At 40.1% G+C, this 24928-nt stretch overlaps 1 protein-coding gene across 4 annotated transcripts in view; it reads right to left on the minus strand.

Annotated features, from left to right (window-relative positions):
- Positions 1-24928, minus strand: part of ITCH (itchy E3 ubiquitin protein ligase) — a 170613-nt gene that overhangs the window by 108157 nt on the left and 37528 nt on the right. For all 4 annotated transcript variants that reach the window (XR_009211553.1, XR_009211554.1, XM_032141887.2 and 1 more), the window contains 4 exons: positions 15862-16003; positions 12011-12135; positions 10778-10915; positions 1718-1763 (listed from right to left, as the gene is read on the minus strand). Coding sequence is in view for 2 of the 4 variants with exons in the window: in XM_032141887.2 (XP_031997778.1) it covers positions 1718-1763; positions 10778-10915; positions 12011-12135; positions 15862-16003 (451 nt within the window). In the remaining 2 variants the exon portion in view is untranslated. The remainder of the gene's footprint in view (positions 1-1717; positions 1764-10777; positions 10916-12010; positions 12136-15861; positions 16004-24928) is intronic.

The following is a 24928-nucleotide window of genomic DNA, read 5'->3' on the forward strand; positions in this document are numbered from 1 at the left end:
TCTCCCCTTCTGACTACTCCTCCTGTTGTTCATCATCTTCTTCCTACTCACTGCTTATGCAATATGAGAAAAACAAAGAATCAAATGGAATTTTATAATCACTGCACTCTGTGGTTAAGACATGCCACTCACTACTTTAAAAGAAGAATCATCTCCTTTCCTAATTTTATCTGCTATTACCGATTTCCAGGATAACCAATAAGCAGTCTAAGTTAATTCACATAGCCCAAGGCTTTCAACACCTTTTAGATGAAGGGGGCCTGCCCCTCCATACCTGTGGGTATTTCTCGTCAGGTGGAGACGAGAGACTGAGAAAAGAACTAAGACACAGACACAAAGTACAGAGAAAGAACAGTGGGCCCAGGAGACCGGCGCTCAACGTGTGAAGACCCGCACCAGCGCTGGTCTCTGATTTCCCTTAGTATTTACTGATCACTATTTTTACTATCTTGGCGAGGGGAGTGTGGCAGGGCAACAGGGTGATGGTGGGTAGAAGGTCAGCAGGGAAAAATGTGAGCAAAGGAATCTGTATCATGAATACGTTCAAGAAAAGGTACTGTGTCTGGATGTGCACACAGGCTAGATTTATGTTTCACTTTACACAAACATCTCACTGTAGCAAAGAGTAACAGAGCAGTATTGCTGCCAGCATATCTCGCCTCCAGCCATGGGGTGGTTTTCTCCTATCTCAGAATAGAACGAATGGTTGGCTTTATACCCCGACATTCCATTCCCAGGGACAAGCAGGAGACAGAAACCTTCCTCTTATCTCAACTGCAAAGAGGCCTCCCTCTTTCACTACTCCTCCTCAGCACAGACCCTTCACAGGTGTTGGGCTGGGGGGTGTAAGGTTTTTCCTTTCCCACGAGGCCGTATCTCAGGCTGTCTCAGTGCGGGGAAACCTTGGACAATACCCAGGCTTTCTTGGGCAGAGGTCCCTGCGGCTTTCTGCAGCGCATTGCATCCGTGGTTAATCGAGAATGGAGAATGGCGATTACTTTTACCAGGCATACTGCCTGCAAACATATTGTTAACAAGACACATCCTGCACAGACCTAAATCCACTAAACCTTGATTCAATACAGCACATGTTTCTGTGAGCACAGGGTTGGGGCTAAAGTTACAGATTAACAACATCTCAAAGCAGAACAATTTTTCTTAGTACAGATCAAAATGGAGTTTCTTATGTCTTCCTTTTCTACACAGACACAGTAACAAACTGATCTCTCTTTCTTTTCCCCACATTTAGGTCCAAACTTGAAGGCAGATAGGTACATGAAAGTGCTAAACCTGGGCTAACAGCAAACATCTGGTACAAAGCTCTGCCCCTTCTACTGAAGGCCCAGATGATACCACAGCTAGTGGTGACCTTCACATATGTGTAAAGCTCCTATCTCAGCTTTTCTGGAAAAGAAATTTAACAGCCCAATGATGGCTCTGAAGTTTAGAATGCTCTGCCTCTGAAAAGGTGCCAGTATATTTATTTTCTATAAGCTGAAGAAGTATCAACAATTTGGTTATCCCTGGCCCACTCCAGATAGCTGTAATCCGATAAGCTAAGAATCTTCAATCTTTCACAAATATTTCCCTTCTTGAGTTCTGAATTCTTTCTGACACTCATTTATTCTTATATCATGAACCTGAAGTTTACACTAAAATGAATATTTAGGAAATCTATCTCTCTGCATTCTGTGGTAAGCAATCAGTGAATGCTTACCTTGTTTCATCCTTGGATCTGGAACCATCATCATTCTGAGAAGCACCTTTAACATCAAAGTTTAAACAGAAAATGAGTTTCAAGAGAGTAGTTTTCATGTTTTTTTTTTTTCTAAACATGCCATGTAAGCAAAGCCTTTTATTAAATCTTTGTAATAAAGAACATACTATAACTTAAATTCCAACATGACTTTAAAAGGAAAAATGTGATTTTCATGACTGCAAAAAAGTCTACCAAAATTTTGTGCAAATGCTTAATAATTAATGGATAAGGGATGTTAATTACTAAAGGTATATTACTCATGCGCTACTATTCCTGTCTTTTTTTTGAAATATGTCTAACTCTAATTTAAACCTAGTGTTTTAACCATCTTTGTATCCCAAATACCTCATAAAAAAGTGCCAATCGCCAGCAGAATAAAATAGATTCCAGAAATAGAAAAACTCATAACGTCTCTCTTATGGAGGGGCCTGGAAAACAGCTTAAAAACTAGGAAAGCCACAAATGGGAATCCAAGTGGCCAAAAATTAATGCCACAATATTATTATTTTCTTCTTGCTTTATTGATGGAAAATATCCTTAGGATTCAATCAAGATCTTTTTACTGTAACAGTGTTGGAGGGGCCAGGTGCAACAGCTTACACCTGTAATCCCAGCATTTTGGGAGGCCAAGGTGGGCGAATCACTGCAGGTCAGGAGTTCAAGACCAGCCTGGCCTATATGGTAAAACCTGTCTCTACTAAAAATACAAAAATTAGCCAGGAGCGGTGGCAGGCACCTGCAATCCCAGCTACTTGGAAGGCTGAGGCAGGAGAATCGCTAGAACCCGGGAGGCAGAAGTTTCAGTGAGCCGAGATCGCGCCATTGCACTCCAGCCTGGGCGACAAGAGCAAAACTCCCGTCTCAAAAAAAAAGTGTTGGAGGGAGGGTGCTAAAGGTACGTACATTTAAAGAAGCAAAAACAAATGGTAAACAGGGAAAGAGAAAGAAAAATTATCAAACGCAGAAACAAGAACTCAAGTTCAACCACCTAGGTCCATTTAGCAAAGGAACAATAGGCCCTGGATAGAATCATAGTTTAAAACAGTGAAATTATTACCATATTACAACAAAGCATAATTGATGGATTAATTTAAAAAATACTGAGTCACCACTATACTATACCATACTTAGCAAAGTTGGTAAATGTCTCATCCAGTCTAGAAATATATTATCTTTAAAATAGTATGTGAATAAATGTTGTCTATACAATGGAATTATTACTATTTGGTAATAAAAGAGAACAAACTAACGAAACACAGTATATCATGGATGAACCTCAAAAACATTATGCTAAGTGAAAGAAGCCAGACACAAAAACAGATATTTTATGATTCCATTTATACAAATGTCCAGAAAAAGATGAATTTTTAGAGATAAAAAAAGAGGCCGGGTGTGGTAGCTCACACCTGTAATCCCAGCACTTTGGGAGGCCAAGGTGGGCAGATTGCCTGAGGTCAAGAATTTGAGACCAGCCTGGCCAACACAGCGAAGATTCGTCTCTACTAAAAATACAAAAATTAGCTGAGTGTGGTGGCGGGCGCCTGTAGTCCCAACTACTCGGGAGGCTGAGGCAAGAGAATCACTTGAACCCGGGAGGCAGAGGTTGCAGTGAGCAGAGATTGCGCCACTGCACTCCAGCCTGGGCGACAGAGTGAGACTCCATCTTAAAACAAAAACAATTAGTGGTGGTTGCCTGTGGCTGACAGTGAGAAGGGAAGCTCCTGTAAACAGGCAAGAGGGATTTTACTGAGGGGATAAAAATGTTCTAAACCTAAATTACAGTGATAGTTGAATCCCTCACTTAAGTTACTAAAATTCATTAAGCTGTACACTTGAAATGGGTACATTTTATGTTGTATAAAATACAACTCAAGATGTCAACGTGGTAAAAAAAAATGGTACAATGAAATACATTTTGGCTATAAAGGGTAAATTTCAGTTTAAGAATGTTTTAATATGGAATATAGTCCCCTAAAATGGCTTATGAATGGGACATAAATGAAACCAGAAAACCACAACAAAATATCCAGCATAAGTTACTAAAATGTGTCTATTAGTATTTCACTTTTCTCAAAATTAAGAAAACCATTAGGAATAATCCATTTAAGTCTACCATTATTTGCTACTGCTAAACTTTCTCACTACAGTGACAAAGAACAGTATTTTAATCACATGAGTTCTGAGGGCAGACTGCCTAGGTTTGTATCCTAGCTTTATCAGGTACTTTGTGACCTTACAAAAGTACACTTGACTTCCTATACTTTTCCTGCATGTATAAAATGGGGATGACAACTACTTCATAGAGTATTTATAAGAATTAAACATGTAAACATTTAGCACAGTGCTAGCACATATAAGCAGTCCATAAATAATAACTATTATTTCTCAAAATTTACATCTCATTAGGAAAGTATAAACAAGGGTCATTTTTCTTCGATGTATGTATTTTTTCTTGACAAAGGAAAGGGTCTTGATGCATTGTCCAGGCTGGAGTACATTGGCATGGTCATAGCTCACTGCAGCCTCGACCTCTCAGGCTCAAGCAATCCTCCCACCTCAGCCTCCCAAAGTGGGAGGATGCATGGGTGCATGCCACCACAAAATCAGCTACATTAAAAAAAAATTTTTTTGAACACATGGAGTCTCACCATGTTGTCCATGCTGGTCTCAAACTCCTGGACTCAAGTGATCCTCCCGCCTTGGCCTCCCAAAGTGCTAGGATTACAGGTGTGAGCCACCATGCCTGGAATATTCACTCTTTTATTCCACTCCGATATAAAATGAAGCCATAACTATGAAATGCATGGCATAAGTTATTTAGATCTTATCCTCTGCTTACAACCAGAGAATAGTTAACAACAACAACAAAAATCTAACACTTATACAATGAACGTCCAAGAAGAGAACAATGGTTGTTCTTAACCATTGCATTTTACAAATGTATTGCCCTTTAAAGGTATTCCCAATCCAAATTTCCTCAAGAAAATTCATCAGATTGCTAAATGCACATGTTTTACCCACAAGAAACTTTGGAAGATCTACAAAGATCTCTTCTACTCAGTAAGCTCGTCAAAATGGCCTGCCCTCCCACCACAAAAGAACTAGCTCCTAGATAAAGCAGTTTAACACATTGCTCCTATTTCTTGGGTGTCTAGCAATCTCAAAAACAAAAAAGTGAACTGAAGCCAGGTGTGGTGGTGAGCACCTGAAGTCCCAGCCACTTAAATAGCTGAGGCAGGAGGACTGCTTGAGGCCAGGAGTTCAAAGGTGCAGTGTGTTATGACCGTTCCTGTGAATAGCCACTGAGCTCTAGTATGGCAACACAGCGAGATCCTGTCTCAATCAGAAAAAAACCAAGTGAATGGACACAAGTACACAGTGAGCAAATGTGAAAAACTGGGTTATCCAGAGGGCCATTTTCAATCCTCAGATGGATTAGAAAGCCTTGGGCCAGCAGCAAACCTGGGGTGCTGAACCACAGCCTACCACATTAGGCTGGCAAGGGTCTGATCCATTTTACAAATACACATGTAGGAAATGAGGTGAAGTGTTCCCAGTTCAGTGGTACACCCTAGCAACTAGCAGAAGCAAAAAGAAATGTTCTCTGGGGCACAGAATCCCCAATGTAGGCCCTTAAGATTCCAACAGATTAAGATCAAATATAAACTTGCAATCGAAGAACAAACGCAAATGAAAACAAACCTCAATGAGGAAGAGACAAAAAACCATTTATATACCCAAGGATTTCAGACACTGGAATTATCAAATGGAGAACGTTTAAAAAAAAATCCTATGTATCAAAAAAAATTACAAGGAAGAAATGAGAAACTATCAAAACAAGCATCAGCAATTCTACTCCTAGGTATACATCCAAAAGAAATAAAAACATATTTCTACACAGAACCTTGTACACAAATGCTTACAGCAGCATTATTTATAATTCATAACAGCCAAATGGAAATAAGCCAAATGTCTATCAATGAATGAATGGATAAATAAATTGTGGCACATGTATACACAGTAGAATTATTATACAGCCATAAGAAGGAAGTACTGACACATTCTACAACTTGGATGAATCTCAAAGTCATTATGCTAAGTAAAGAACGCAGACAAAAAAAGTCACATGATTCCTTTTATGTGATATATCCTGAATAGGCAAATCCATAGAGACAGAGAGCAGATTAGTAGTTGTCACGGCTTGGGAGAAGAAACAAATGGGTTTTTTTTTTCTAAGGTGACAAAAGATCTGAAACTAGAGATAGATGGTGGATGTATATCATTGTGAATACACTAAACAACACTAAGGTGTACACTCTATATAACCGTTGTTTTTTTTGAGACAGAGTCTCGCTCTGTCGCCCAGGCTGGAGTGCAGTGGCGCAGTCTCGGCTCACTGCAAGCTCCGCCTCCCGGGTTCACGCCATTCTCCTGCCTCAGCCTCCGAGTAGCTGGAACTACAGGCGCCCGCCACCACGCCCGGCTAATTTTTTGTATTTTTAGTAGAGACAGGGTTTCACCATGGTCTCGATCTCCTGACCTCGTGATCCACCCGCCTCGGCCTCCCAAAGTGCTGGGATTACAAGCGTGAGCCACCGCGCCCGGCCTATAACCGTTAATTGTATGTTATGTAAATTTCATCTCAGTTTAAAAAATCCTAACAAATAGCATATTTGAAGAAGCAATTAATATTGTAAAGCTGAAAATAAACATACCCCAGTAATTCTACTCTCAAGCATACACCCAACATAAACGTTAAATCTGCTTATTAATAAACATATGCAAAAATGTTCAATGTATCACTGTTCATACGGTAAAAAAAAAAAAAAGCTAAACAAATGTCTTTTGATATAAAAATCTTAAAACCCGGTACATTCACTCAACAGATTACTATGCAGTAGTAAAAGTGAATGGCCTACAGACACAATTATATGACTAAATCTTAAAAGGCCTGTAGTCCCAGCTACTCAGGAGGCTGAGGCAGGAGAATGGCGTGAACTGGCCAGGCGGAGCTTGCAGCGAGCGGAGATAGTACCACTGCCCTCCAGCCTGGGCGACAGAGTGAGACTCCATCTCAAAAAAAAGAAAAAGGCCACACTGAAAATTAGCTGGGTGTGGTGGTGGACGCCTGTAATCCCAGCTACTCGGGAGGCTGAGGTAGGACAATCGCCTGAACCCGGAAGGAGGTTGCAGTGAGCCGAGATCGCGCCACTGCACTCGAGCCAGAAGACTCCATCACAAAAAAAAAGAAAAAAAAAAAAGAAAAAAAAACAAACAAACAGGCAACACTGATATTTTCATAGAGCTCAAGAGAAACGTACAAGTAATGCTTATGTATCACACATAGGATAAAACTTTTAAAGACCACAGAAATGATAAATTCAAAGTTCAGAATAGTGATTATCTCTAAAGGAAAGGAAAGGAATGATATAGGAAGAAAAATACAGGTGGATGCAATGATATTGTTAATACTCTAATTCTTAAGCTGTGTGATAGTTTCAGGGATGCTCATTTTATTTTATATCTTACACATATTAAATTTGAGAATATATACCAACGTGCTTTGTAAATTGTAAAAATGAAGAACACAGTAGTCTTCACTGAAATTCACAATGACCATATCATAGCCTCAATACTTCAATTTTTAAAGTACCTCTCATAAAGTAAGACAAAAACATAACATACATGTTGAAAGGAGTTTTACAGCTGGGCGCGGTGGCTTGTGCCTGTAATCCCAGCACTTTGGGAGGCCAAGGCACATGGACCACCTGAGGTTGGGAATTCGAGACTAGCCTGACCAACATGGAGAAACTCCATCTCTACTAAAAATACAAAGTTAGCCGGGCGTGGTGGTGCTTGCCTGTAATCCCAGCTACTTGGGAGGCTGAGGCAGGAGAATCGCTTGAACCCGAGAGATGGAGGTTGCGGTAAGCCGAGATCGCGCCATTGTGCACTCCAGTCTGGGCAATAAGAGCGAAACTCCGTCTCACAAAAAGAAAAAAAAAAAAAAGAAAGGAGTTTTACTACCTTTTGTGGGGAAGTAAATTATTTAATATTCTGAGCATACATAGACATATGTTCAAATGTAAGTCAAATTTTTAAAACTAACATTACAGCAAAGTTTATCTCTATAAAATAATTAGTTGGTACCCAGACCAGTTGAGATCTAGTAACTTCAAATAATATTTGGTAAAGCAAAAAATTTAGGCTAGTTTCTTAGAATTTATTATTCTAGTAAGAAACATTATCAATATATTCACATATGAAAATGGTTTACCCTAACGTTAAGCAGAACTACAAAAACTAGAGCCTAACACAACAAAGCATCAAAATTTAAAAAGAATGGAATGCATACAATAAGAACCAAAACTCACATATTCCAAAAACTATCCCTAAATTAATTTTAAACACATCCAGAGTATACATGATAAAGAGTAAAGATCTCTACAAGACTATGTTCCTATTTTATAATCAGGAAGTTAAAAGTGGCCGGGAGTGGTGGTTCATGCCTATAAACACAGCACTTTGGCAGGCCGAAGCAGGAGGATTGCTTGAGCTCAGGAGTTTGAGACCACCCTGGGCAACAGAGTGAGAACCTGTCTACAAAAAATACAAAAATTAGCTGGGTGTGGTTGAGTGCGCCTATAGTCCTAGCTACTGGGGAGGCTGAGGTGGAAGGATCACTTGAGCCCAGGAGGCGGAGGTTGCAGTAAGCCAAGATGATACCACTACACTCCAGCCTTGGCAAATGAACGAGACCCTGTCTCAAAAAAAAAAACAAACAAAAACAAACAAACAAAAAACGTTGAAAGTAAAATGCATTTTTCTTTCTCTTTAGGAAAACTAGTTATTAGTCTTTGGCAATAATACTTTTCTGTGTTTCTTGTTAGAGGTCATAAATGGGAAGACAGATATTAAACAAGTCACCAAAAAAACCATCCCACAAAAAGAAAAAAAAAAGATGAATGAGAACCTCTGGCAGATATGAACTGCCCACACCTGATTTGTTACTTCAGATCTGTGGGCTATAAGAGTAAGTCAACCTTTTAAAAAAAAAAAAAAAAAAAAAAAAGTCAGCCGGGCGCTGTGGCTCACGCCTGTAATCCCAGCAACTTTGGGAGGTCGAGGCAGGTGGATCACCTGAGGTTGGGAGTTCAAAGCCAGCCTGGCCAACATGGAGAAACCCTGTCTCTACTAAAAAATACAAAATTAGCCAGGCGTGGTGACACATGCCTGTAATCCCAGCTACTCGGGAGGCTGAGGTAGGAGAACCACTTGAACCCGGGAGGCGGGGGTTGCAGTGAGCCGAGATTGCACTATTGCACTCCAGCCTGGGCAAAAAGAGCGAAACCCCATCTAAAAAAAAGAAATCTACCTAAATAGCAGATTAAAATTAGCCAGGTGTGGTGGCAGGGGCCTGTAATCCCAGCTACTCTGGAGGCTGAGGCAGGAGAATCACTTGAACCTGGGAGGTAGAGGTTGTGGTGAGCTGAGATCGTGCCATTGCACTCCGGCCTGGGCAACAAGAGTGAAACTCGGTCTCAAAAGAAAGAAAAGAAAACAGTTATAACAATTACAATATAAAAGTTTTGTGAATGTCATCTCTCAGTTTCACTTTCACTCCAAAAATACCTCATTTTTTAGCTTTGTTTGGACCTTTAGGGGGAAAAATACCTTATTGTACTCGCCTGCTTTTGGACCACAGTTGACTGTGGGTAATTAAAACTATAGCTAAGGGGAGGCCTACTGTACTTACAGACACATTTTTGGTTCTTTCTTTTTGGTGGATAAATTTTCTGAAAATGGCAGTTATATAAATAAACTTTTTCCAAGTGAAACAAAGTGTACTTGTTTTTTCTTTTTCTTTAAGTTTTATTTTAAAACTAGCTAGCTTTATATTCCCCTACTTTGAACTAGTTTAGTATCTCGCTACAAGTCTCGGTTCCATCTCTACTAAAACAAACAAAAAAACCACAAAATTAACTGGGCGTGGTGGCGCACGCCTGTAATCCCAGCTACTCGGGAGACTGAGACAGGAGAATCATTTGAACCCAGGAGGCGGAGGCTGCGGTGAGCCAAAATCGTGCCATTGCACTCCAGCCTGGACAACAAGAGCAAAACTCTGTCTTTAAAAAAAAAAAAAAGGCCGGGCGCGGTGGCTCATGCTTGTAATCCCAGCACTTTGGGAGGCCGAGGCGGGCGGATCACGAGGTCAGGAGATCGAGACCACGGTGAAACCCCGTCTCTACTAAAAATACAAAAAAATTAGCCGGGCGTGGTGGCGGGAGCCTGTAGTCCCAGCTACTCGGAGAGGCTGAGGCAGGAGAATGGCGTGAACCCGGGAGGCGGAGCTTGCAGTGAGCCGAGATCGCGCCACTGCACTCCAGCCTGGGTGACAGAGCAAGACTCCATCTCACAAAAAAAAAAAAAAAAGGATTTAAAGTCATATTTAAACTCAACCACACACTGCTACAGACAATAAACTTTGTCTGCCATTGGCACAGTTGGCGGTGTGGCATCTAACCCATATTAACTGCCATAGCTGGCCTACAGAATAAATACTATATAAATCAACTCATTACTCATGGAGGCAAATGTGATTCAACTTCTATTTGGCTAATTTTTCAACTTATGTAAAAATACACATGTATTATTCATAGAAATAATACACTAAAAAGAAAATGTTTAAAGTGATCAATGTCTACTTTTTAAAAAGAAAAAAATCATTTCTTTCTTTCTTTTTTTTTTTTCTTTTTTAAAGAAACAAGGTCTCACTCTGCCACCTAGGCTGGACCGCAGTGATGTGATTACGGCTCAGAGCAGCCTCAACCTCCAAGCTCAAGCAATCTTTCTGCCTCAGCCTCCCAAAGTGCTGGGATTAGAGGTGTGAGCCACCACACCAGCCAGAAAAAAACAATTTATTAATCTGAAAAAAAAATCAAAATAATTACATACAGCATACTACAATAGCTATTTTATTTAAGAATCATTAAAGATCTTAAAAAGGTAGTCACTTACTTTCTGAACATGTAGTTTCACCATTAGTAACAACTTCAGACTCTAACTGTAGCCCATCAAGACAAATTGACAAGTCTCCTATTGTCTCTGTTGGTTCTTTGTCACCTCCAAGCTGCAAAGTCACAACTACTTCCTCAACTGGAAGAAAATAAAGTTACAAAAAAAATGGTCACTTTTTTCCCCTTTAAGGCATCTTAACTGTTAAAAATTAACTATTAAAAATGTGATGTCCAAGAAAATATAACTATATGTGCATATAAATCGTTTATGTTTCACCCAAGGTTTGAGCACTTTTGACACCAAAACACTGTATCTTTTAAAAAGGACAAAATATGCTCATGTTTCATATTCATGATGTAAAATAGTATCTCCATCGTTTATTATGTTCATTCCATCCTTGAAGACTATAGTATAAAATGGGCTAGCATAAGAATAAAGATTATTTAGTAATATATACCTGAATTAAATTGAGTAAAAATATAATTTAAGGATAAATTATATCTAATAAGCCCTAAATGAGAAAATTTTTACAAGTATGTTTTAGATAGTCGAGGGGTAGAAAAAATGTGTTTTAAAATCATGATATATTAATTAAAACAAGCTACACATATTTCTATATTATATAAATATACATATACAAATAAAACCACAACCACATAAAATGAGGACATTTTAAAAAATAAGCATTTAAAGCTGGATGTGGTGGTACCTGCCTATAGTCCCAGATACTCAAGAGGCTGAGGCAGGATAATCACTTGAGGCCAGGAGTTCAAAACTATACTGTGCTGCAATTACACCTGTAAATAGCCACTGCACTCCAGCCAGGGAAACAGAGTGAGTCCTTGTCTCCCCATGTCCCTCCCAAAAAAAAGCATCTGAAAAGGAAATCTGTAAAAATATTCATTTGATTTGTCTCTGAAGTGGAATTTTTATTTTTTTCTTTCATCTCTGCTCTATATTTTAGTTTTTCCACAATTAACTATGTATTACTTTACTAATATCTATTTACTAAGTAAAAAAATATTTACTAAAAATACTGAATCCAAAATAAATGGTCAAACCAAGGTTACTCAGAATACTTTCCATAGTGTAAAATTTTCTATCTGTTCACCCTATAACCAAGTAAAACTTAAAAGTATGAGAGAACATGAGTCATTATGCATGTTTGGCATATAAATTTCTTCCAGAAAAACAAACAGCTAAGTGCAATTTCTATTAGTCTTACATACATACGTTTCATATTGTTTGACTTTAATGTTTCATAAATATCTAATGCAGCAGTTCCCAACAAAACATCAGATTTCAGTGTCTGGTGACTCCACACACGAAAATGTAATTTACTCACAGGGGTAACGATACTAAAAGTGAAAAAAGCGGGAAAAAATATTATTTTTATTGAATATCACAATGAGATCCTAAATAAATTACAATTCAGTTTTAAAGTCTAAAGTCTTCTCACTGCACCCCTTACAGTTTACTATACAATCAATATTGGCCTATGTTCAGTAATCTTATGAAAATTATCTGAATGCTACATGCTTACATGGTCATTTTCACTTGTGGTTGAACTGTAGAAGTAAATTCATACACATATTGTCAACAAAAGTAAAACTGCTTATCCTGCAACAAACTATTGGAAAACTAGTTTTACTTTAGTAGTACAGAAGAGTAACTTTACAAATTAAATCCTTATGTCAGTAGTTTATAGAGCTTGAGGTTATTTTATCTTTACAGTAACCCTATGAGATGGGAATTACCACTTTCTTCTTCAGACACAGAAACTGACATTCAGAGATAAAGCAAATTGCCTAAGGTCACACAGCCAGTAAGTAGCAGAACTGTAATTTGAATAAAATCCTGACATTAAACTTTATATTAAAAAGTTCCTCAAGTCAGCTACATGATTTGAAGATTACATCACATACACCAAGCTTCACACTGCTAGAGGCAAGTTGCCCAGTCCAACTATCAAATATAGATTCACTCATACCTTGCTAAATGCTAATAAAGAATACTCTCTATAATGGTATTTCCAAAGTAACCTGGGAAATTTGAATTTGCAATACACATAGAATCAATGTTAGAGTCAAGGATCAGAAAGCTAGGAGCACTATATAATCTACCACAGTCCTATGGTTCAATGATATAAAGACAAATTCCAGAGATGTTTGAATTTCTCTATATCTCATTCTCTCTAATGTGATCAAGTTTGAGGGGACAAGAAACACTTTCCTCCTTTGAAGTCTACCTGTACCTATTACCACCACCATTTCAACAGCAATCGGTAGATTAAACAAACTAAAAATTCCACATTGCTCCTCTTCTTAGGGGGTACAATGTATTCATTCTTTTCAGAATTCTCAGATGCTACTTTCAAGAGAGCTCATACTATATATTATATTAGGAAAATCTTTCTCGGCCAGGCGCAATGGCTCACGCCTGTAATCCCAGCACTTTGGGAGGCCGAGGTGGGAGGATTATTTGAGGTCAGGAGCTTGAGACCAGCCTGGCCAACATGGTGAAACCCCGTCTCTACTAAAATCACAAAAAAAATTAGTTGAGAGTGGTGGCGCATGCCTGTAATCCCAGCTACTCAACAGGCTGAGGCAGGAGACCTGCTTGAACCCAGGAGGCAGAGGTTGCAGTGAACAGAGATCGCGCCACTGCACTCCAGCCTGGGTGAGAGTGGAAAAAAAAAAATTATCTATTAGTCAATTCAGAAATCATAATGGGGATGAAATAAAAGGCAAATAAATTTAACTTAACTATTTTTAATATGGAAGAAAGGTACATAAAGTATACTGTCAAAGATGATCAGTCTTAATTGTTTCAATTCAATTCTCAACAGCAGTCTGGAAAGCCTGCTACACAACAATGGAAGTGATAAAATTCCAGGCCAATTTGCTGCAACTTAAAAATTCAGGAAAATAACTTGATTTGTAAGTTCCCCAAATGTTTGTGATCAAGAACAGCACTACGACACAGAACTACAATGAGAGTTTCTTTTTTCTTAACTTTTAAATCACTAAGGAGTTCATGACATTAACAGCTTAAGAGCCTCCAAGTACATATCAAGTAAGCACTCAAAGCAGTTGGAGGAAATTAGGTGACCATCTAATTCAACTGAACATCTCTGGCCATCATGGAGGCTGCGACTTTTTATAGATTCCACTTGGTAAAGGAAAAAATATATATGAGACGAGAACTCGCTGCTTTGCCCTGGTTAATCTCAAACTCCTCCTGGACTAAAGCACCTTATCCTCCCACCTTATCCTCCCAAGTAGCTGGGATTACAAACATGTGCAATCATTCCCAGCCTCATGTGTTTTCTTGAAATTTTTATTAATACATTGTTTCATTTTGACTCAATCTACAATGAGCCATTAATTAAAAACAGAAAGCCTAAGAAACATTTATGTTGAAATAAACACAGATGAGAAACACTGGAATGATATGGGCCTCAAGATGATCTTCCATAAATTCTTTTTTTTTTTCTTCTCTTTTTTGAGAGGGAGTTTCACTATTGTCACCCCGGCTGGAATGCAATGGCACGATCTCAGTTCACTGCAACCTGCAACCTCCGCCTACCAGGTTCAACCAATTCTCCTGTCCCAGCCTCCCGAGTAGCTGGGATTACAGGCACCCACCACCACGCCCAGCTAATTTTTGTATTTTTAGTAGAGACGGGGTTTCACCACGTTGGTCAGGCTGGTCTCGAACTCCTGACCTCAGGTGATCCTCCCGCCTTGGCCTCCCAAACTGCTGGGATTACAGGAGTGAGCCACCATGCCTGGCCAAATCATTCTTTTTCTTTGTTTTGTTTGTCTTTTTGTAGAGACAGGGTCTCGCTACGTTGCCCAGGCTAGAGTTCAGTGGCAATTCATAGGAGCAATCATAGCAAACTGCACCTTTGAACTCCTGGCCTCACACAATCCTCCTGGCTCAGTCTCCCAAAGAGTTGAGATTACAGGTGTGAGCCACCACACCTGGCTCCATGTGTTTTCTTCTATTTTAATTTTAAAAATTAAAATTAACCTTCAATGGGTGTCAATATCTTAGATTATAATGCCAACATTTAGGGGTTTGTGTTGAAACTGAGCTATATCCTACTTCTATGAATCTATACTACAGATATAAACACCAACATACAAAGATATATGCACATGGATGTATCTGCAACGCTGCCTAATAGCACAACATTAGAAGCCAACTAATCAATACAAAACTATTAAAATATAGTCCACCCATATTAAGGAATATTACAAAGCTATATAAGGGATGCAAGATCCATATGTACTCAGGTAGAGAGATCACCATGATATTAGTGCTAAGTACAAAAAGAAAGTTGTAGAATAAAATGTATAGTAGTAGTCCCAGCTACTTGAGAGAAAGGCTGAGATGGGAAGACTGCTTGAGCCGGGGAGGTTGAGAGCACTCTGGACAACATAACAACACCCCATCTCATTCAAAAAATAAGTAAGTATAGTATAACTGGCACCGTAATTTAAAATACTAAAAAACTGGCCAGGCACAGTGATGCATGCCTGTGGTCCCAGCTACTTGGGAGGCTGAGGCAGGAGGATCTCTTGAGGCCAGGAGTTCAAGGCTGCTGTGAGCTATGACAGCGCCACTATACTCCAGCTTGGGTGACAGGGTGAGACCCTATCTCAAAATAAAGAAAAAACTAACTAAAACACTATTTTTAAAAATTAAGTTAAAAAACAGAGGCGGGGGAAGTACTCATAATCCCTTAATTCAACCCAAAGTTAATAAAAGTGCTGCCAGAAATCTTTTTAGGTCCGTGACCATGGGCTCTCTTCAGCTATTGTTCAGTGACAAGAGCAATATCATCACCAACTAAACTAGAGAAGGTAAAGCCAAAGGGAGTGACTATAAAAACAGCTATCTAAAGAGAAACAAAAAAGCAGACCAGAAGGAGTCCAAGGAAAAAGAAAAAAAAAAAAAAAAGAGAGAGAAAGGAGGAACAACAAAAAAAAAAAACCAAAGTGAGAAACATTTTTTTAATTGTATTTCCAATCATCTACTAAACAAAACATACTATAGAAAAATACTTCTAAACTTACACTGTAAGGGGTTGCTTCCACTTGGGACTGTTTGTGTTGTTGCATTTTTCTGTCTTCTTTGACTGTCCATCTACTGTGACCTCTACGTAAGGACTTGGTCCAAACCAATTCTTCTTATTTTCCTTAAGTTTTGCTGAGATGACTATGTAAAAGAAATGAAAAATATTTCAATAGTTGAGATGTTAATTCACTCATGAAATCAATTTAACTTCATAATTAGGCAGATTTACTAAATTTACTCAGAGAAGCAGTTTTGCTCTAAAATACTTACCAATTTTATTCACTAATAACCTTTGTACTTACTCCCATCCTAGTAAATAAATATAGAGGTTCCCCGTACCATCAACCCAGATTCCCATCAGTAGAATTCCATGGTATCAAAAGTCCAGAACTCAGATCAATTTAAAAGTACACATATGGGCCAGGTTCAGTGGCTTACACCTCTAATCCCAGAACTTTGGGAGGCTGAGGCAAGAGGATTGCCTAAGCTCAGTAGTTCAAGACCAATCTGGAGAACATAGCGAGACCTCATCTCTCCTAAAAATCAAAAAAATTAGCTGGGCATAGTGGCATGTGCCAATAGTCCCAGCTACTTGGGAGGCTGAGGGAAGAGAATCATTTGAGTCCAGGAGGTCAAGGCTTCAATGAGCTATGATTGTGCAACAGCTTGGGCAACAGGAGGAAAAATTTAAAAAGTACACATATGGCTGGGCAGGGTGGCTTGCACCTGTAATCTCAGCTACAAAGGTGGCTGAGCAGGAGGATTGCTTGAGCCTAGGTGTTTAAGACCTGCCTGGGCAGCACGGCAAGACCATATCTCAAAACAAACAAAATGTATGCATTGACAAACATGGTTAACAAACATCTGAATGCCTACCATGTGTCAGATACTGCTCTAAACTCTGTCCCTAAAGCAATTAACAGTAAAGAAAAGGATCTGGCTTTCAAGGAGATTATATTCTAATTAAAGTATTTATGATGAAAAACAGGCTGATGTGACAGAACATGACTTGGTAGTAAGGAAGGCCTTTGAGAAGACTTTTAAGCAACCATCCAAGTGACAAGGAGCCAGCCATGTGAAGACTAGAGGTGGGAATAAGACAGCATTCCAGACAGAGGCAAATGAGTATGGCATATCTGAGGGAAAGTATAGCAAGCACAGGAAGGAATGGTAAATGAAGGGAGATAAGCTTTGTATGGGAGCTTTATAAGCCAAGATAAAGAATTTGCAGCTGGACGCAGTGGCTTACACCTGTAATCCCAGCACTTTGGGAAGCAGAGGCGGGTGGATCACCTGAGGTCATGAGTTTAAGACCAGCCTGGCCAACATGGCGAAACCTCGTCTCTACTAAAAAAATTCAAAAATTAGCCAGGTGTGGTGGCGGGCGCCTGTAATCCCAGCTACTCAGGAGGCTGAGGCAGGAGAATTGCTTGAACCCGGGAGGTGGAAGTTGCAGTGAGCCGAGATTATGCCACTGCACTCCAGCCTGGGCGACAGAGTGAGACTACGTATCAAAAAAAATAATAATAATTTAGATTTTATTCTGTGTGTTGGAAAGCCAATGGAAGAATAAGAATTACAAAGATTTTTTTTAACATCTCGTATTATCTAAGCAAGAGCTTCCTATATTGTGCATCTTGAGATACAAACTCCTTAGCCTTCACCCTTTAGTTACCTTTGCCATAAAATAGCTTTGTCCAAGCCCCTTAGAGGGTATAACAAGTAGAAATCTAGCAGAGCACCCCATGATTTCCACAGGTGGCAACTCATTGCTCCCTCATAGATGAGGTAACTACAATCAAGGAAGTACTCCACCACCCAGGTTATCTACTCCACCACCCAGGTTATCTACTCCAGCAGCAAAGTTCAGAGAATGCCAATGCTCATCAAAGTTAAGGAACCCTTAGAGTTGTCAGAGGAGTTTATATAGTAGCTACTTAAGAAGCTTAATATAGCCGGGTGCAGTGGCTCACGCCTGTAATCCCAGCACTTTGGGAGGCTGAGACGGGCAGATCACGAGGTCAGGAGATCGAGACCATCCTGGTTAACACGGTGAAACCCCGTCTCTACTAAATATACAAAAAATTAGCCAGGCGTGGTGGCGGGCGCCTGTAGTCCCAGCTACTCGGGAGGCTGAGGCAGGAGAATGGCATGAACCTGGGAGGCGGAGCTTGCAGTGAGCCGAGATCGCGCCACTGCACTCCAGCCTGGGTGACAGAGCAAGATTCCATCTCAAAAAAAAAATAATAATAAGAAGAAACTTAATATATAGTCCAAAGTCTGGGTATCCAAGCAGGCATAGTCCCAGGTGGCCCTGAAACTCTGACTTCATATATATCAAATACTTCCATCCTTTTAGGCTTACGTGCCTTTTTGCTGGCATTCAAGCCAGCTACAGAATGACTGACTGAAGAAAAAGAAGAGTTGCAAGAGAAGGCTAGACAAATAGACAAGATCAAGCATGGTGGTTCACACTTGTAATCCCAGCACTTTGGGAGGCTGAGGCAGGAAGATCACTTGAGGCCCAGGAGTTTGAACAAAGCCTGGTCAACATAGTGAGACCCCCGTCTCTACAAAAGATAATTTTAAAAATTAGCCAGGCATGATGGTGTGCACCTGTAGTCCCAGCTGCTGGGGAGAGGCTGAGGCAGGAGGATCACTTGAGCCTGGGAGGTCAAGGCTGCAGTGAGCTGTGATTGCACCACTGCAATCCAGCCTGGGCAACAGAGCAAAACTGTGTCTCCAAAAAAAAAAAAAAAGGTTGTTTCAGATGCTGAGACATCTAAGTGGAAACATGAAATAGAAAGCCTTTTTCAGAATAAAAAATATTCAAGTGGGGACCAGAGTTATCTCTGATTAAAATGTAATAGGCCGGGCATGTAATACCAGCACTTTGGGAGACCCAGGCGGGAGGATCACTTGAGCCCAGGAATTTAAGACCAGCCTGGACAACATAGTGAGACCTCATCTCTATTAAAAAATAATTTAAAAAAGTACAATTAAAGCTCTAGTGCTTAATATAGAGCCAAATGTAATCGCAGGATTACACAGAAAAACATAAAATTTCTACTTTTAATACATTTCTGGTCTAAGAAAAGGTGAAATAGCCCAAACAATTATACATACACTCATTATATTTCAGGGCCTCTTGTGGCACTCTGAAACTGATTAAACCTAGAACAAAGAGCAATGCAGGGCTGACAGGAAGGAAATGATCTGCCCCTGGTAGGGCTTTCTAGGATTCAAACTTTTTTTTTTTTTTTTTTTTTTTTTTTGAGACGGAGTTTCGCTCTTGTTGCCCAGGCTAGAGTGCAATGGCGTGATCTTAGCTCATTGCAAACTCTGCCTGCCAGGTTCAAGTGATTTTCCCGCCTCAGCCTCCCAAGCAGCTGGGGTTACAGGCATGCGCCGCCACAACCAGCTAATTTTTGTGTTTTTAGTAGAGACGGGGTTTCACCATGTTGATCAGGCTGGTGTCAAACTCTTGACCTCAGGTGATCCACTTGCCTCAGCCTCTCAAAGTGTTGGGATTACAGGCGTGAGCCACTGTGCCCAGCTGGATTCAAATTTGTGGAAGCAATTTTGCTACATAATCCTACCAAACCCCACTGAAACCTTTTTTTTTTTTTTTGAGACAGGGTCTGGTTCTGTCACCCAGGCTGGAGAACAGTGGCACAATCTCAGGTCACTGCAACCACCTCTACCTCCTGGGCTCAATCCATCCTCCCACCTCAGCCTCCCAAGTGGCTGGGACTACAGGTGCATGCCACCACATCCAGGAAATTTTTGTATTTTTTTCTGGTAGAGACAAGCTTTTGCCATGTTGCCCAAGTTGGTCTTGTACTCCTGGGCTCAAGAGATCCACTTACCAAGGCCTACCAAAGTGGTGGAATTACAGGCATGAGCCACCAGGCCTGGCCTAACAAACTTTACATGGGGGCGGAGGGGCACCAATTGTTAGTATTTACCATGTGCCTGCACGTAAATGTCATTTCAATATCAATACCTATTCTGCGAAACAGGTATTACTGTCCTAATTTTTACACATAAAAAGAGAAGCAGCCGAACGTGGTGGCTCATGCCTGTAATCCCAGCACTTTGGAAGTCTGAGTCAAAAGGATCAACTGAGGTCAGGAGCCAGCTTGACAAACATGGTGAAACCCTGTCTCTACTAAAAATACAAAAATTAGCCAGACATGGTGGCAGGTGCCTGTAATCCCAGCTACTCAGGAGGCTGAGGCAGGAGAATCACTGGAACCCGGGAGGCAGAGGTTGTAGTGAGCTGAGATCACACCATTGCACTCCAGCCTGGGTGACAAGAGTGAAACTCCGTCACAAAAAAAAAAAAAAAAAAAAAAGACAGAAGCTCTGTGGAATTTAAAAATTTGCTCAAGGGTCACATTGCAAAACCTGGACAGGAGAAATTATTTCAGTATCCAAATCTCAAAGTCTAGATTGAACAAAACCTTGTGTTATAGTCATAATATTACAAATATAAAATAAATCAATGTACTACTTTCTGAAAACTAAAGTCCCATAGTAAATTAAACAAAAAAATAAAAAACTATACATTATAAACTGGAAGAAAAAGGACCAGAAAAATGTCAGTCTCATCTGACACCTGGGCTACTATAAGAGGCCTCTAAACAACTGTTTTTACTCTCACTTCTCCAATCCAACCCCTCACAGCCACCAGAATTATTTTCCTAAAATAGACGTGATCGTGTCATTACTTAAATGATTCTTCATTGCCTGAAAAATGAAGTTTAAACTCTTATGGGGCATTCTACCTTGCTTAGTATGCAGCTATAACTTACCCTTCCAGCCTCCTACTAAATCATATCTTACCAAAGCTCTATATTCTAGCCACCCTTAGTTATTTGCTGTTCCTCACATGGGCCATGTACTTTCATTCCTCTACACATGCTGCTCCCTCTACTCAGAATGATCCTTTTTCCTTTTATAACCATTAAAATTCTATTTCTTGAGAGACAAACGTCCCCCCTCTCTTTGACTGAAGGCTTCTTTAATCCTAAGAAGTTAACTTATTTCCACCTCCATGCTTCCAGAGTATTTCCATATTTACGTATGGCTCCGTCAGCTTTTCATTTTGTCTTACTAGTTTTTACTTGTTTAACTCACCCTGTGAGCCTCTTGATTGCACAGATATAGCCAATCTTTACAATTTCTGGAGCACTCTGGGATTTAATCTGAGAGGTATTTAATACATATGTTGAACCAAATGATTATTAGTCATGGTAGAAAACAAGTTTCCCTGCTTTCTAGTTTCTGTCTCTCTGCTTTATTATAATTACTTGCTGGCTATCTCACTCTCCCATGCTTGTGTTCTCTCTCTCTCTCACACACATACCCACATCCTAATGCAAATCGTTTTCATGGCTTAAACTAATGTTCCTCTGATCCTTCTGTTCTGAAGGTCAGTGCTTTGAACTGATTTCAGTTCTTCAGTGTATCTCTCTGATACAACATAAACATTTTACAATACAAATACAAGAAAAGAATGGATCCGTAGCTTATCCAACCTACTTTGGATAAGCTACAGAGAACAAGGTACAACAAAAAACAGTGCCAAAACTAAATAAATAAGCAGAATAATGAACCAGGTAAGAGATCAATCCAGTAGAGCAACAGCTACCTCTTTGGAAGAATTCTGCCCTGCCTGTAGAGAACTAAACACTAAATCACAAGTATAAAATTCTTAGTTTGCTGGACTGTTAAAGGAATTTAAAAAAACATAAGTATATGGGATCGTTTTGGTCCCTGAACAATCAGAGCTAAATATATGGCACTGTAATAAATTTGGGAAATGCAGTAATATTTAATTACGATTAATAATAACTAAAATCAAGATGACATCTCTTTCTTAATTTGGAGTAAAGATGAGAATATAAGAAATTTCTAGCAAATACCAAAGTTTCCTTATTTTGCCCAATGCTAGCATACCACAAACATCAAATAAAAAACACACAGGAGCCAACACCCCGGTGGAGAAGCTGAGGTCAACATCAGATTTGAAATACTTAAAGTGGATACAAAACTATTTCAGCAATGCAGACAATTAAAAGTGTGTTGTTGTGGGTGATGGTGCTGTTGGTAAAACAACACAACAAATTTCCATCGAAATATGTACCAACTGTTTTTGACAACTATGCAATAACAGTTATGACTGGTGGAGAACCATATACTCTTGGACTTTTTGATACTGCAGAGTAAGAGGATTATGAGGGATTATGACTACTGAGTTATCCACAGATGTATTTCTAGTCTATTTTTCAGTGGTCTCTCCATCTCTCCATTTTCATTTGAAAATGTGAAAGAAAAGTGGGTGCCACTGTCCAAAGACTCTTTTGTTGTTTGTTGGGACCCAAACTGATCTCAAAGATGACCCCTCTACTATTGAGAAACTTGCCAAGAACAAACAGAAGCCTATCACTCCAGAGACTGCTGAAAAGCTGGCCCATGACCTGAGGACTGTCAAGTCAAGTATGTGGAGTGTTCTGCACTCACAAAGAAAGGCATAAAGCATGTATTTGACGAAGCAATATTGGCTGCCCTGGAACCTCCAGAACCGAAGAAGAGCCGCAGATGTGTGCTGCTAGGACATCTCTCCAGAGCCCTTTCTGCATAGCTGGTGTTGGCATCATACTAAAAGCAATGTTTAAGTCAAACTAAAGCTTAAAAATTAAAATTCATTTTTGCCATAATGACCAATGCACTGCACCTACCCACATGTACTCATGTGAGACAAGGCCCATAGTTATGCACCGCCCCCCCATATCCCTAGCCCAGTACTAGTTAATTTTGAATGATTGTATATTGTCAGAAAAGTGATTAATACTAGTTTCAGTTTTGTTGTTTCAAGATATATATTTTTTTTTAAAGCAAGGCATGCTTGTGGATGACTCTGTAACAGACTAATTGGAATTGTTGAAGCTGCTCCCTGATTCCACTCTGGGACATCTTAGTGGTTTTTCCCCCCTCCTCTTTTTTAGGGGGGAGTGTGTGTGAGGTTTCTTTTTCAGTCTTTTTTTTTTTTTTTTAATTCATTAACCAGTGGATAGCCCTTAAGGTGAGGAGGACCGACTGATTCCACAGTCTACTTCCTAGATCTAGTTGAGAAAACATGTTTCCCATCTGGGGCTTTTAGGAAGGAGTATAGTAAATGCCTCATTTAATAACATACTCCTTTTAGAAAGTTAGTTGCCTTTTTACTCCACCCTTGAGTAGAACCAGTATTTGATGAAACTCGTGAAAGTAGGTGGAGGCTGTCTTACCCCTCCTCTTTTCTAGCAGACACTATATGTGACTGTGACTTTCAAGGACATTTGTTTGCCATTTGCTGATTTTTTTGGAAAGTTAATTTCTTAACTTCTTTCACTAATAAATGAAGAAAAGTACTGCACCTTTGAAACAGAACAAATGGGTTGAGCTTGTAATTAAAAAAAAAATTTCCCGGTCAAAAAAAAGAAGACACAGATGAGTTCAGTATAATAGCTGAGGTTATACATAGGCATAATTAAATGGGAAACAGGTAAATAGACAGGGAAGGACATAAGAAAACTGACTTACATCCAAGGTAAAGACCCTGGCTAAATGATAAGAAGAAACGAAGAGCTGATTCAAAAAATCCAAGACCAGCCTGGGCAACACAATGAGAATGTGTCTTTACAAAAATTTAAAAATTGGCTGGGAACAATGGCTCACGCCTGTAATTCCAGAACTCTGGGAGGCCGAGGTGGGCAAATTACTTGAGGTCAGGAGTTTGAGACCAGCCTGGACAACATGGTAAAGCCTCATCTCTACTAAAAATACAAAAAGTGAGCCAGGCACAGTGGTGCATGCCTGCAATCCCAGCTACTGGGGAGGCTGAGGCATGAGAATCGCTTGAACCTGGGAGGCGGAGGTTGCAGTGAGCCAAGATCAAGTCACTGCACTCCAGCCTGGGTGACAGAGCGAGACTCTGTTTCAATAAATAAATAAATAAGTAGGTAAGGGGGTGGGCATGGTAGGCAGAGATTGCAGTCAACTGAGATCACACCACTGCACTCCAGCCTGGGCGACACAACAAGACTGTCTCAAACAAAAACAAAAAAAGAAAGAAATTTTTTTCTCTAACTTTCTAAAACACAAATCTAACCACACTTTGTTACAAACACTGATTACTTTCCATCTCCATCTCCCTTAGCAATAAATTTCTTTTTAAGGCACACCTGAAAGACACAGCCATTCCCATTCTCAGGGCTCCCCTATTATAGGGGCTTTCATGGGTATTAGGGCAAGTTTTGTGTACTCTCTTCTTTCATGTGTCTTGCTCATGCTGTCTCCTCAAAGGGTCCTTTTCTACTTTTCTGCATTTAAACAGCAGCAATCCTAGGTCAGGGAAAGTGGCTCAGGCCTATAATTCCAACACTTATGGAAAGGCTGGGAGCATCACTTGAGGCCAGGAGTTCAAGACCATCCTGGGCAACATAGCAAGACCTTGTCTCTACCAAAAAAATGTTTTGGCCAGGCACAGTGGCTCACGCCTATAATTCCAGCACTTTGGGAGGCTGAGGTGGGCAGATCACGAGGTCAGGAGATCGAGACCATCTTGGCCAACATGATAAAATTCCGTCTCTACTAAAAATACAAAAATCAGCTGGGCTTGGTGGCACGTGCCTGTAATCCCAGCTACTCAGGAGGCTGATGCAGAAGAATTGCTTGAACCAGGGAGTCAGAGGTTGCAGTGAGCCAAGATCGCACCACTGCACTCCAGCCTGGCAACAGAGCGAGACTCCGTCTTTAAAAAAAAAAACAAAAAAAAAAAACCACACAATTTTTTTTAATTACTCAAGTGTGGTGGGTGGTATATGCCTGTAGTCCTAGCCACTCCAGAGGACGAGGCGAGAGGACTGCTTCAGCCCAGGAGGTTAAGGCTTCAGTGAGCCGTGATTGTGCCACTATACTCCATCCTGGGTGACGGAGTGAGACCCTCATTTTACAAAAAAACAGAGTCTCGCTCTGTCACCCACGCTGGAGTGTAGGGGTGCGATCTCGGCTCACTGC

The sequence above is a fragment of the Hylobates moloch genome, unplaced genomic scaffold (genome assembly GCF_009828535.3).
Source record: "Hylobates moloch isolate HMO894 unplaced genomic scaffold, HMol_V3 SCAFFOLD_21, whole genome shotgun sequence".
Taxonomy (NCBI): Eukaryota; Metazoa; Chordata; class Mammalia; order Primates; family Hylobatidae; genus Hylobates; species Hylobates moloch.